Consider the following 12492-nt stretch of genomic DNA (forward strand, 5'->3'; position numbering starts at 1 on the left):
ACCTTACCCCTTAAATTGCTAAAAATTGACGAAGTAAATGAAAAGACGTGACCCCCATCCGCTAAAGATACCTACTATCCTCCTCTTAGTATGACGCGCAATGTAAAATGGGATTGAAAATAGGCGCTATGGCATTAGGCGACAAGGACCCATCTCTTAGCAAATCGGCACGCCGCCTCGCTTCCCCAGTGTGTCGGCAACGCTAACGGGGGTACCAGTCGCCAAGGTCGTCGCCTTCGCCCTCAAAAACTCCACAAAATCGATAGATCTCGTAGGAAAACACGCCATGATGCGCGATAGAAACACGATTTCGGGTCATGCTGGGTAGATTAACGAGACCAGACCCGTGGGTATGTCGCCTCCCCGCAGCGACGGTGGATCTCCGCGTCCCGGTCGTCGCGTGGCGGCTAAGTACAAAACTTCCGTTGTCCCTAGCTTTCTCGTGCTTTAAAAATAGTAAATTATATGCTTCCTTGTGATTAGTGTGTTTATTTCCCTTAAAATTTGAGAAAAAAAAATCGAGAAATTGAGAAGTCATGCCGGCATCACGACCCTTCCCCCCAGGCATCCATCCGCCCAGCCTGACGTGGTTTAAAAATGATGCACGCCAGGAAATTGACTGGGATTTGCAGAGGAAGCATCTCTCTTTTCTCGTAAAATCTGGTGTCCATGGAGGTAGGTGTCTCTCGATGGTGAACGTACTGCAGGGACAGGTTTATTAACACAGTAACGACAGTCGTCTTAGCAGGCACCAATGGCGAGGCCGTCACCATGACGCGAGAAGAAAAGATCCAACTTATAAAGTTGACGAAAGAGGTAGCAGCAGAGGCTGGCCGGCCAGACCTGCCGATTACGGTCGGAAGTACGGGGCAGAGCACGAAAGACGTTATAGCCGATGTGGCGGCAGCTCACGAAGCCGGAGCCGATTTCACATTGGTGCTATGCCCAAGTTACTTTCATTTCGCTATGAACGAAGACGCAGTCGTCGGGTTCTTCACAGAGGTACTGAGACCTTGATATTACGCGGGTCGGACGTCCGATATACTAACGAAGGGAAATAGCTCGCCGATGCCAGTCCTATACCGATTCTCGTTTACAATTTTCCCGGAGTTGCCGCCGGTATAGATGTGAATTCGGAGATGCTGGCCAAACTCGGCGCTCACCCCAACATCGTAGGGGTCAAGCTGACTTGTGGAGGTATCGCAAAAGTGGCCAGGATAAAAGCCCAATACGAGCCTAGCGAGTTTGCCGCCATAGCGGGTCAGAGTGATTGGCTCATCCCCGCAATGACCGTTGGCTCAATTGGCTCTGTGACTGGAGTTGCCAACCTGTATCCCAAAGTGAGTCCCGTCCCCAACACGACAGCGTTTTGTTGAGGTTGTCTCGACGTTCGAAAAGTTCGTTACTAAGAGAAGCATCAGGCTTGCGTGCAGCTATTCGATCTATACAACCAAGGAAAACTCGGTGAAGCTGCCGAAGCTCAAATCAAGTTGGCTGGGGTCGAATGGGGTTTCGGAAAGGGCGGGATCAACGGGACGAAATGGGTTGTCGCTAAATATCTGGGGTATCCGGAAGCCAGCTGTCACTGCCGGCGGCCTTATCCCGAATTTGACGACCCCAAGAAACAGAGTTGGATCATCGACGTAGTAAAGCCGTTGGAGAGCGTCGAGGCGAGTTTGGTGAATCCGTAAATATATATAGTTATCTGCAAAGAAAGTCAACCTTGTATTGATTCCAAATCTATAGCTTTCTGTAGTGTCACCGCTCGTTTGGTGAATGCTAGATTTAGATTAGGAGATTAGGTAGGTATTATGTGTGTACTGTATCATGTATCGCGTAAAGCCAGCCAAGAAATTCGTTAAGACTGGTCAGGGGATCGAACCGCGGCTCTGGGATTGGGTTGGAGGTGGTACGATCAGTGGTGCCAAGACTAAAAATCAATGCATCTCCTTAAGCTACCAGGGCTACCTAACCCTGCTGGCTTCTAGGCTGCTAGGATCTTCAGGCTCCCAGGCTTCCAGGCTCCCCAACTCCCCCAACTCCCCCAGCTCCAAAGCGCGTGTGGAGAAGGGAGAAGAACACTTGGTGTGGGGATTTGTATACATGACTAGGAGTATTAAAAGGCAGGGGAAAGAGAAAGAAATGTGGAACGCTACCCCGACTTGCCCGACCTCTTTTTCGGTCACTTGACGGCTATCTTTATATCGAATGCAATGTTATCAAATGTCGGACTCGTATAAGAATGAACTAGCTTTGAAATCATCACGCTATGAATTGCAACCTAAAAGATGCAGCAGACAGGCTCACAAACGCCGCAGCAGCCGGCCTCTCCCGTCAAGAGACCGGCCAGATCCAAGAATGGCTGTATGACCTGCAGGTAGGTGGTATACGCGTTTGCGCCACCTTATCAATTGAGGATCCCCTGCTAAAAACAAATTTGCTTGTGTAGACGTCGCAAGGTGCGCTGTAATGAAATTCGTCCCATATGCGGCCATTGTTCCCGCTTGAACTTGGAATGTAGATGGAGACCATCTAATTCAACCCTCTTGACGAATAGCCCGGGTGGCACATTACTTGCTAATCGGGTGAGATCTGATGGCAATACTAATAGCGGTGGAAGTTCGAGAACTCTCGAGATTCCACCACAGCCCTCATCTTCTTCTGCCCAAGAATCGTTTGATGATGTGTTCAACTATGCGAGTTTCATGTGGGATGGACCAGAGATTTGGAAGCCCCCGTCTTGGGGAAATCAGGATGTGCCCGTGGTAGACCAGGCTTTGCCAAATGCAATCATGGTACGTCATCATCTTTTGAATATCTCCTCCCTTAAAATCGCGAAAACGAGAAGGTATGGACATCGCTGACGCAAGTAGACCCCGTCATTCTCTACGACCCTTTCGCCTCCCATGGGAAACACTTTTGATGTGTCCATATCAAGCAACTCCGACGGATATCCCGTTCTCGAGGAAAATGCCGTTTCATCTAGTATCCCGTCAGGTGACCGGGCATTGTTGGATTACTTTGTGCAATCAGTAGTGCCTCCAATCATAGCCCAGGTTGAAACCCAGAGCAAGTGGGCGTCTATGCGGCAGACGCTCATATCCATGTCCCGATCGTCGTCAATACTACGCCATGCCATCCTGACATTTTCCTCGCTGCTCTTATCTAGACAGGGCGAGGGATTAGCAGATACCACACAGAAGCATTATGCACAAACCGTCGCAGAGCTGACTAGGCATGACGAGGTTGGCCATACATCCCAGCAGAGAGACGATGCCCTCAACCGGGCTGCCATGCTTGCGACTCTCTTTTTCCTTAGTTACACAGACCTTCTCGAAGGAAGAAACGAGCTTCTGCACTCAAATCTCAAAAGAGCTTTCGGCATCTACCAATCATCAGACAAAACACATTTTCGGGCCGTCGAGATACGCCTCCTCTCGTGGATCCGCATGATAGATGCTAGGGCAGTATCCGCCGGTGGAGAGGGACTTTTCCTATCCGAAATCGACGAGAAGCTTTTATCATATGCCTCACCCGGTAGCCTCGATGGAGGCGATTTAGGAATCGGCGATCAACCTGAGACAGATATTGAAGAAGTTCTCTTCGATATCCTGTATCAACCGGGCATCGTGTTCTTTCAGAAAGTACAAAGTTTCAGCGGAAGAATTGCACATCTAGATCCTTTCCATAGGCGCCGAGGTACCGTGGAAGATGAGACTGAAGTGATGAGTATTGCGGCTGAAATTTCGAAAGATCTCCGCCAATTATACGATGCCCGGCCTCCGCTAATGGATTATGCATCAGCCGGGCTCCTGGTGGCACCGCACGTTTCGTCAAATCTTGCCCTTACAATTTCAAGGGCGTTTCGGACCTTTTTGTCCAACTACCATGCAAGTAAGATTCATTTACATAGGGTTGCATACAAATCGCTCCCTCTGGCAAAAGAGACCATCGAGTCAATCGATACCATTCGTAATCTAGCAAAGTTGCTCGTCGATAGGGATGCGCAAGACATGTTACCGGTCAATATGCTCTGGCCGTTATTGATGTGGGGATCCGAAGAGAAGGATGGAGACGAACGAGCATGGATCAAATCGCAGATTCTTCGCATGGAGAAAGTTGCAACGAATGCCAGGATTACGAGCCAGGTCCTTGAGGAGGTGCAGAAGCGCCAGGACACATTGAATGCCAGACAGGACATTCGAGAGGTGATGGAGCACGTCTTCAACAGCTGTTGGGCGATCGTCTGAGAAACCCCGCTTACAGCCCAATACCGCGAGGCGGCTGTCCTTATCCGGTCGATGACGTGCAATTAGTCTCCCCTCTTAACACCCCAAAGGTTCAAGGCTAATAAGCCCGTAAGCCCCCTTACTTAAGAGGCTTAAAAAAGCAATTCGCAACGTCGCAAAGGGTCTTATTAGCGTCCCACGTTATTTCCCCGGTCATGCGAATTCGGGTTATGGTGACGGGCGCGGGAAAAAAAAAAGCCTCGCCAATGCAGCGAGAGGTTCGCGGACTATTTGTTGGGAATTGCTAAGAAGCGCCTCCTAAAAACCGGCAAGACATGCTTCTGTCATTTATGACAAGACAATACCGAACTTCAGCAGGTCTTTCAGCTGATTTTACATTGCTTCTAATATGGTATTGTGGGTTTATGCCGACCTCTCGGTTTCTGTAACTCAGGCTACTCCGGTTCGCATGATAATTTCGCATTATGATATGTGACCGAGTTTTTTCGTTGGTCGCGGTTTGCTGCATTACCTACCTTAGCTCTCTCGTTACGAGGACCGCGTGGCTGCCCAGCTGCAAGGGGTCTCAGGCGGCACTGGCAGACTGGGAGACTTAATTCTTTTGTGCAACCCAGTAAGAGCAGTATCACCGGGAAGACGAGGCTGTTGATAAAGATCTTCTATCCGGTTTCCCCTTAAAGCTTGGTGATTGCTGTGGTCGAAACTATTGCTTTCTACTTTCATCAGAATGTGACTGTGACTGAAAAGAAGACCTCGTAATCGTCTCGCCGTTTATCGGCGAATCGAGAAAGAAGATATCAATCAGTAACTTTTATCAATGTCGTAGAGGCCCCAAGTCTTGGTTAAGGTGCTTACTTACATACCTACCCCTTGGGGGTTGGAGAAGCCGGCCCGTGCCTCGCTCTCCGATCGTCCAAATCCAGCACGCTTTGAGTTTCTCGGTGAATCGGTGAACGATGCACGGCGCTAAGTTGGAAGAGCTTCGAATTTCTCGAAAAGAGGACCAATATTACTAATCTAGCGACGACCTGGCGCTTTTTGGGTACCTCGCTTTCCCTTTACGGATAGTAGAGTAGTCGATATTTGTCCTCAGCTGCTCAGCCTACCAGGTGTGTCCGGAAGCTTTGCATATTTGGTTCATCAGCACCGCTTATTTTAGTGCTATCCGAATCAGGCCTAGAACAAATCGTCACATCTTTGGTTTATTTCCAACAGACTATTACGAAGGGGAGATGATCCGACGAAAACGCTGCAAGCGGTCAACCTGCTATGGTAAAGCCCAGCGATCTATCATCTACCTTGGCAACTCGCCGATGTCCATAATGTGGACAATTCTAATCAAGCGGGGCTGCTGAGGCTGTCTCGGGAATCAGGTTGTTTTGTCTTGTTGGATACCTCTTTCTTCCCTTAGTATCCTTCGGACATGCTCACATGATGCTCAGAGCATATCACATCAACAATGCAGCCGAAGCACAACCGACGCCTCTCCAATGCCCCGTAGAAATTTTTCAGATACTGAAGACAATGAAGGCAGCTAAGACAAGACATTGGGGCGCTCGTGTAACGCGGATGCGAATCCCGGATGACCGGCGCCTCATTGCTGAGGTCTCCGATACCATGCGTCTTACTAAAAATGTCGCAGGTACGGCGCGCGACCTGCGGGGAAATGGAGCCAGGTTGTGTAATCCAAAGGCACAGGTTTCGATAAGAGAATGCTTGTTTGCGGACGGGTTTCTGGGTCAGAAAGTCCCTCACTGCAGTAGGTTGTCTGACTACCTAGCAGGTACCCGATGAAGCTTAACCATGACAAGAAAAAACGAGTTAATGAGGAATATAATGAAATGACATGTGCCGATAAACGAACATGCCATTTGCGCCATCAGTAAATCATATTCGGTGCCGTTATAGTTCGCAATATTCGTGTGTAACCTTGTGTACCTAAGTAGGTAGTTGGGATGGAACAAGAGGATGGTCACCCAGTACTAGGTATGGACCTCGCATATCGCACACTGCATCTGCACGGCGGGAGGTGTGTAGATCGGATTCAAGACCCGGGCCGATACACCGTTGCCCAGTAATCTTTCCTCGGGTCGCGGCATCAAGGCGATATATTCGTTGACACAACCGCTTACCCTAATCTCAATCGTGACGCGCTGTCGAGTTGAACGACCTGCAGGTAGATAACACTTGCAAGGATGCAAAAATGATGCAAAGATATCGACGCCGTCCGTCACCTTAGTCGCGTATTACAACCCTCTTAATGAATCTTGGCCTGCAGTTGAAAAGAAAACACAATTAATATAAGCGCCGGCACTGGAATGACTTGACCGGTCAACGGAATAAGCAGCGTGTCGTCGTCGGCGATCTGGGGGGTCGAGGCTAGACTGCTCAAGTTAAAATTGCGGCTACTGGACAGTGCCAACCGTGTTGTGGAAGGTTACGATCCGATGGCTGTCGAGTGGGCGGCATGTGACCATTACTAGTTACAGCCGGGCGTCACTGTTGAAGTTGGAATAGTTGGAATATTATGTCGTATGCGGTAAGCTGACTAAATGGATGACCACCTGGATCGCCGTGCCTCGCCAGAACAATCGGGGATCCTTAGAAGGACAGGTATCGAAAAAAAGAAACATAGATACCCAACCGCACGTCATGGCTCCGATGTAGGATGATTCATGTATGTAGAGCAACTCCTATGAGTCAGTCATACAATAATAGGGATATCCTAGGCTTTAGAACGACACATTAACCTGCCGGGAATAATGAAGCTAAGGGAACCACAGGACATTGGTGATATGCAATTCGAAAGGGGCACGCAACGAAGGCGGTCGCCTGCGAAGCGGTATACAGATTCGAGTCTATCGCGCAAATTTTCCAATGCCGTAGTCATTTGCGTGTCTAGACGTCTAGGTAGGTATTTTACCTGCCTCCTAGAGTTCAGCGAATTACAATTGGACGAAATGACATCCGGTAACTTGTAAACAGAGCCTCGTAACGAAGGTACCTCTCGAGCTCGAGACCTGCCCGGCAGCGGGAGCTAGCGAGCGGGAGCGCCCGGAATTCACAGCATAAGCCGGATGTCGGGGACGGAATAAACCAAGAAGAGCATCAATATGCGGGCCAAACTGGGTAGCACGGCCAAGCGCCGCGCATATTTGTCCAGCTATAGTGTATAGAAAGCAAGATGTCTCTCTCAAACGGCGAGCCGATCAAACGCGGTGAATTTCAGCGAAGATCTGGCGGGCTTGGTTGACGTAGCTAAGCCGGATTACATGCAATCGAAGCCTAAACAGGTTGGGCAAATGTAACTCCCTGTCAGTTTGCGGTTGACCCTTTGACGTGAGCTGCATCGGTACGCATTAGCATCCCTAAAGATAGAGGCCGCCATCATTCCCAACTTCGGTGAATAATGCTCTTCCGGAGTTAAGTCCCATGATTGGTGGACAGCGATCCCGTGGTAGCCGCGGACTTGTGGCCCGTACCAATTAAACTGGGGGGATCTGGATCTATTCTGTAAGACCTTATAAGAAACACATACGATTAATTGCTGCGTGAACAGGTAACTAACCTGTAACCTGGCGTGCCGGGTTGCTGCATACTATGCCATGTATGTTTATTGTGGCTGAATGATATGACGAAGGCATTCCCTGTGGGGAACGCCCCGAATTAGCACCATAACCAAATTTGGATAATAGTGGTTACTTTTGCTTTTTTTTCTGTTGATGCTTCGTGTCGTACTTAGCTAGGTCACGAAGCCATTCAGGCTTTGGGTTCTTAGATACCTGGTAGGTAAGTACGTGATAAGAGCATGCAAATGTCGGCTTATGTACGCTCTGACCTAGTATCCATGGATGCTAGTAGATATTTGCGTGTTAGAAAGTTGAGCTGGTTTGTGGTAGCCTCAAAGAAATGAGAAATTTGGCATTTGTTAAGACTGGGTTTTTATTTCAAACATTTTTCCCGATTAACAACTAGAAATATTTAAGGACAGGTAGATTTTACAGTTTACAAGTACGCAAACTTAATAACTAAAGTTCGCATATATCCATATGGATACCTAGTACCTTCCATATCTTCAAAAAAGCAAGTTGCATTAGACATCTCGATACCCGTAGAGATTAAAGTTGCCACTTACATAACCTTGAACGGACGAAAATTAAAGAAGCGAGGTATGCAGTCAGTCCTTCTTAGGTCAGCACCTGCAATTAATTACCTACATCCGCATTCAAGCTCGAACAGGTTTAAGTTAAAGTATCCTACATGAGGGTGCACACAATCGGTACTTCCCCACGTGGCAGTTTAGTCGATCTGCACGGCGTATTAACCGGCTGTCAAGTTTCAAGTTGTAGGAAGTACCTACCATAGTACCTATCACCCACATCTCTTTTACAATCTTATCGACTGTTATGCATCTTTAATTACTATTCTATTTTGATTTTTGTCTTTATTTCCTACACCCGTCATCTTTCATTTATCTGATATACCTAGCGTGCAAATTTAACTGCCTGTAATATTTACCGAATCATACTTGACTCTTGTTTCAGACTTACCATGGTTCCGAGGATCTGATGTCATTCTTAGAGACCCCGTCGATATCATATACGATGATAATGCCGGATATCAACGACCGCGCCAAGGTGGCCAGACCAAGGAAGTCGGGGAACAAGGCTCTGCAACTTTGAAGTCGTCATCACATCATTGCGATGTTTCCGACAGGCCACCTTATTCTCTTCCGCCTTATCCCCCGTTAGTGGGCTCCAATCGGTTCCACCACCGGCACAGGCCGTATCTCGTCAGGTTTGTAGGCTCAACATCCGATTCATCGTTGGCCGATTTGGTGTTTACACTCAACCCCGTACGTTTACTGCATAGCTGTCCTATGATCTAGGATTCCCGATTATCCCGCATTGCCTGCATATTCCGGACTGCCTGGACTCTATGAAAGGGTCCCTTTCTTTTGTCTCTCCCTCTTTCCAATTTTTCTCTAGTGACCTCAACTGCATTAGACTCTTCAGTGCATGCGGGTTTAGTTTGTGGAGCCGAGTCGAGACCCGGCTGTCGTCAACTCTGCCGAAGGAATGTCTCACCGCCGACAGCGAACTCCTCCTGCTATTCGTACATACGCACATACATGAGGCATATGTCCTTGTCTTTTCCAATAATAGACCCTCGAGATGTCCTGGCCTAAAGCCTATGTGGCTGATATGTGTTATGCAAAGTCGGTTACACCTTCACCATCCTATTACGGTTAAGAAGCAAAAGGGTACTGCTGCTGCTGCTGCTGCTATCTAGGCACGGGATATCGTTCTGGCATAAAACGGTCTGACAGCTAAAACCTAGCTCTATCAAATCAGAATCACACTAGCTGAACACCAGCTACGCAGCTAAGTTACCAAGCAGCTTGTCTAGGTTCCCCCTTGTCCCACGAGGCTGCTGCTGCAAGGCGCTAAAGAAGGGGGGAAGGTGGGTAGTGGAGAAAGCTGCGGCCATTCGGGACTCTGCCTGTTCCGGAGGAGATTGAAACAGCTTCCAGTCGAATTTAGCGAAGGCCTTCCCCGACCGAACCGCGCATGTACACTTGTTGTACTCTCGCAAGTGGTCGAGATTACTCCTCTTCTCCTAATTGTCTTGCCCCTGGCCTAACGACCAACTCATTTGCAAGACTTCGCGTTAAGCGCCGCCTATATCGACAAACAATTCGGGGGCCAGGCTGCCAAGGGAGAGAGCACGGAATCCATAGTGATCAGCAAAGTTTCACGGCACTCGACGTCTTCTGATCCGACCAGCTGATACGTGCAAGTTTCTGATCGGGCACCGCCGCAGAATTTTATCCTCAAGTCCAATGCCGAACCAAAAGGGGCGGTGAGCTATTGACGTAATGCGGTCCCTCGAGACCCGACAACCCTTTGACCACTGGAGACAACGCAGCAGGCCCTGCCACAATACGGATGTCATGGGAAAGATAAACAGAGCAAAAAGAATCCCATCATTTCAAACGCACCCAGATGACCGGAACGAGTAGGTTGTGTACGATGTTGACGTGCCTCATCAAACGTGGACCTCCGCTGCACGACATTGCATGTTCCACATGTATGCAGAATATCTAAATCTAGCCTTCCGTTACCAGTCTGATCGCGGGTGTCCACTGATTCATGCATGATTTGGCTACTCTCGATTTGCTCAGACTTAGGAACTTTTTTTTTCAGCCTCTTTCTCGAATTTGATTAAAGTTATGCTGGGTCGATGATCCTAACAATACAACATCGATATCGATCTTGTTTCGGGACATATAGCCAGATCATATGATCGTTTCTGCATGCGTGTCCATCCCCCCCTTTTCCAAAAGAGAGCAATTCCTGGAACGATAAAATCAGATCTACCTGGACCCTGAATGAAATAGTGAGGGATAGGAGAAAAAAAAATTAAGCAAGAAAAAAAAATAAGGACTAGCGAAGTATATAGACTTATGGCTTGGCGTTCAGGGCGAACAGGAATTGTACTTTTCCTAAACGGCAAGCTTCCGGTATTCAATATCAGGGCGCCAAATGGTTGGGTCAAGCCTGTCAGCCAAGGGTTATCCTTGCACATGAAACTACGCCATATGGCATCCCCGATATTGGATGATCATGATAGCCGTGCGTCTTTTAACAGGGCGAAAACGAATCTCTGTTATTTGTGAGCGATTGAGTATCCCTGCGCAGAGCCTTGCAGAGCCTGCAGACATGGAGCCTGCAGAACCCGGGTACCTAGCTACCTCCATACTATGCTAGAACCCAGCTAGAACCTAGAAGGGCTGGAAAGACTGGAAGGATTGAAAGATTACAGCCCTGGAACCCATTGTCATCCGCGCTGTCTCTAATAATCTCTAGCCTCTAGTCTCTAGCTGTCTCAACACACGAGAAGGACGCGTCCTATCTAATTTCAAAACAGGCGATCTCGCAATTATTGCGAATGCCTTTTCGCTAAATACGCACTTCGTAATAGATATTGCTCGAATATTCTCGGCTTCTCCGCAGCCGCGCATGTTTCGTGCTCAGGTGGTGGTGGTAGCGGTGGTGGTGGCTCACCGGATCTCATCCGGTACGCCGGCTTCATACGCCGCGGAACTCTTAGACCCTTACTATTAGATAACCCTAAGCTTGAAAAAGGGAGGCAAAGAAAAGAAAAGATGTCATCTTCATCTCGCTTTGTGCTGCACCAATGCACCGATGTACCCCTCGTCCCAACTAGAATCAGAGGAACCCCCCCTTATGTGAGCACCGAGCACACACATATTATTATGAAATTTCATTTGCCACATGGTCTGACAGGGACTAGCCTAACACCGCTCTTCTAGAACGTTACGGATATGTTCCATAGCCTGCTCTAGGCTCTGGGAGGAAGAAAAAAAAGAAAAAGAGAAAAAAAAAAGAAACCTGGCTAATTCCCATCGGGGAGATGTCAACTGTGGGGTCTTCGACGGTGAGATTGTACGAAACTCGCAAACGCCCTTTTCGGATCGTCAAGCTACGTGTACGATGCGCTCAGCTGACAAGACAACAATCCCCACCGCCGTATTGCACGGCAATTCTATAGCTAGCCCGGGAGGTATCGGGGATCGGGGATATATTGTACATGTGATTTATTCCGTAGCTAGCTTTGTTAGCTCCAAGTGGTGAACAGACTACAGACTGACAGATTTGATATCGGGTGGGATTGTGGGACGGTAATCCGACCAGTTGGAAAGGGGGAGTAGCCAAGATCCAAGCCACCGCACAAGGTGAAGAAGTTGCATATACCCAGATACCCAGATACACCTGTACATCAATTTGATCGGCGGCAGAGACCGGTACCAAAGTTGCAGATCTTTGATATTAGATTTCGAAGGGGAGAAAAAAACGATTACCGCACGTACCCAGCAGCCCAGATGCAAGGTTATTACAGCAAGGATAAAGCGTTGTACACTGTGTTGCATTGCCCGCCTACGGTAAGAGTACCATCGTCAGATAACGACATCGTTACCCAAAACCCGTCTCTACCAACTAAATTCGCCTCATTCACACTCCGAGATAGAGACCGCCCATACGATGGAGAACCCGGCTCAGGCGCGGATGAGACGGGTTCTTCTCTATGACGTGTGAAGCGGTCACAGACATACATAATATTCTAGCCTAGCAGCCCTAGAAGCCTACCTACACTAGGTAGACACAGACATAACTTTGCTCTCTGCCGTTACTAGGTATGCTAAGATCCTAAGGATGCT

The 12492-nt window shown here is 48.4% G+C and overlaps 2 protein-coding genes across 2 annotated transcripts; both read left to right on the forward strand.

The window, feature by feature from the left end:
• Nucleotides 1-536: 536 nt before the first annotated feature.
• GGS22DRAFT_196710 (dihydrodipicolinate synthetase) lies at nt 537-2420 on the forward strand (the record flags this gene model as incomplete). Its single annotated transcript, XM_047965877.1, has 4 exons — nt 537-675; nt 737-1002; nt 1062-1340; nt 1422-2420. The coding sequence occupies 4 exons, from the start codon at nt 537-539 to the stop codon at nt 1689-1691; spliced, it is 954 nt and encodes a 317-aa protein (XP_047822767.1). The 3' UTR covers nt 1692-2420.
• On the forward strand, nt 2160-4392 carry GGS22DRAFT_65047 (fungal-specific transcription factor domain-containing protein). Its single transcript, XM_047967671.1, has 3 exons — nt 2160-2377; nt 2450-2795; nt 2874-4392. The coding sequence occupies exons 1-3, from the start codon at nt 2289-2291 to the stop codon at nt 4248-4250; spliced, it is 1812 nt and encodes a 603-aa protein (XP_047822768.1). The 5' UTR covers nt 2160-2288; the 3' UTR covers nt 4251-4392.
• Nucleotides 4393-12492: the final 8100 nt, after the last annotated feature.

The sequence above is a fragment of the Annulohypoxylon maeteangense genome (assembly GCF_022496945.1).
Source record: "Annulohypoxylon maeteangense strain CBS 123835 unplaced genomic scaffold GGS22scaffold_2, whole genome shotgun sequence".
NCBI classification, from domain to species: domain Eukaryota; kingdom Fungi; phylum Ascomycota; class Sordariomycetes; order Xylariales; family Hypoxylaceae; genus Annulohypoxylon; species Annulohypoxylon maeteangense.

Coding starts and splice junctions, on each gene's coding strand:
- GGS22DRAFT_65047 (XM_047967671.1), top strand. CDS start 2,289: ATGCAGCAGACAGGCTCACAAACGCCGCAGCAGCCGGCCTCTCCCGTC. Junction 2,378..2,449: donor AATGGCTGTATGACCTGCAG/GTAGGTGGTATA, acceptor TTGCTTGTGTAG/ACGTCGCAAGGTGCGCTGTA. Junction 2,796..2,873: donor CTTTGCCAAATGCAATCATG/GTACGTCATCAT, acceptor TGACGCAAGTAG/ACCCCGTCATTCTCTACGAC.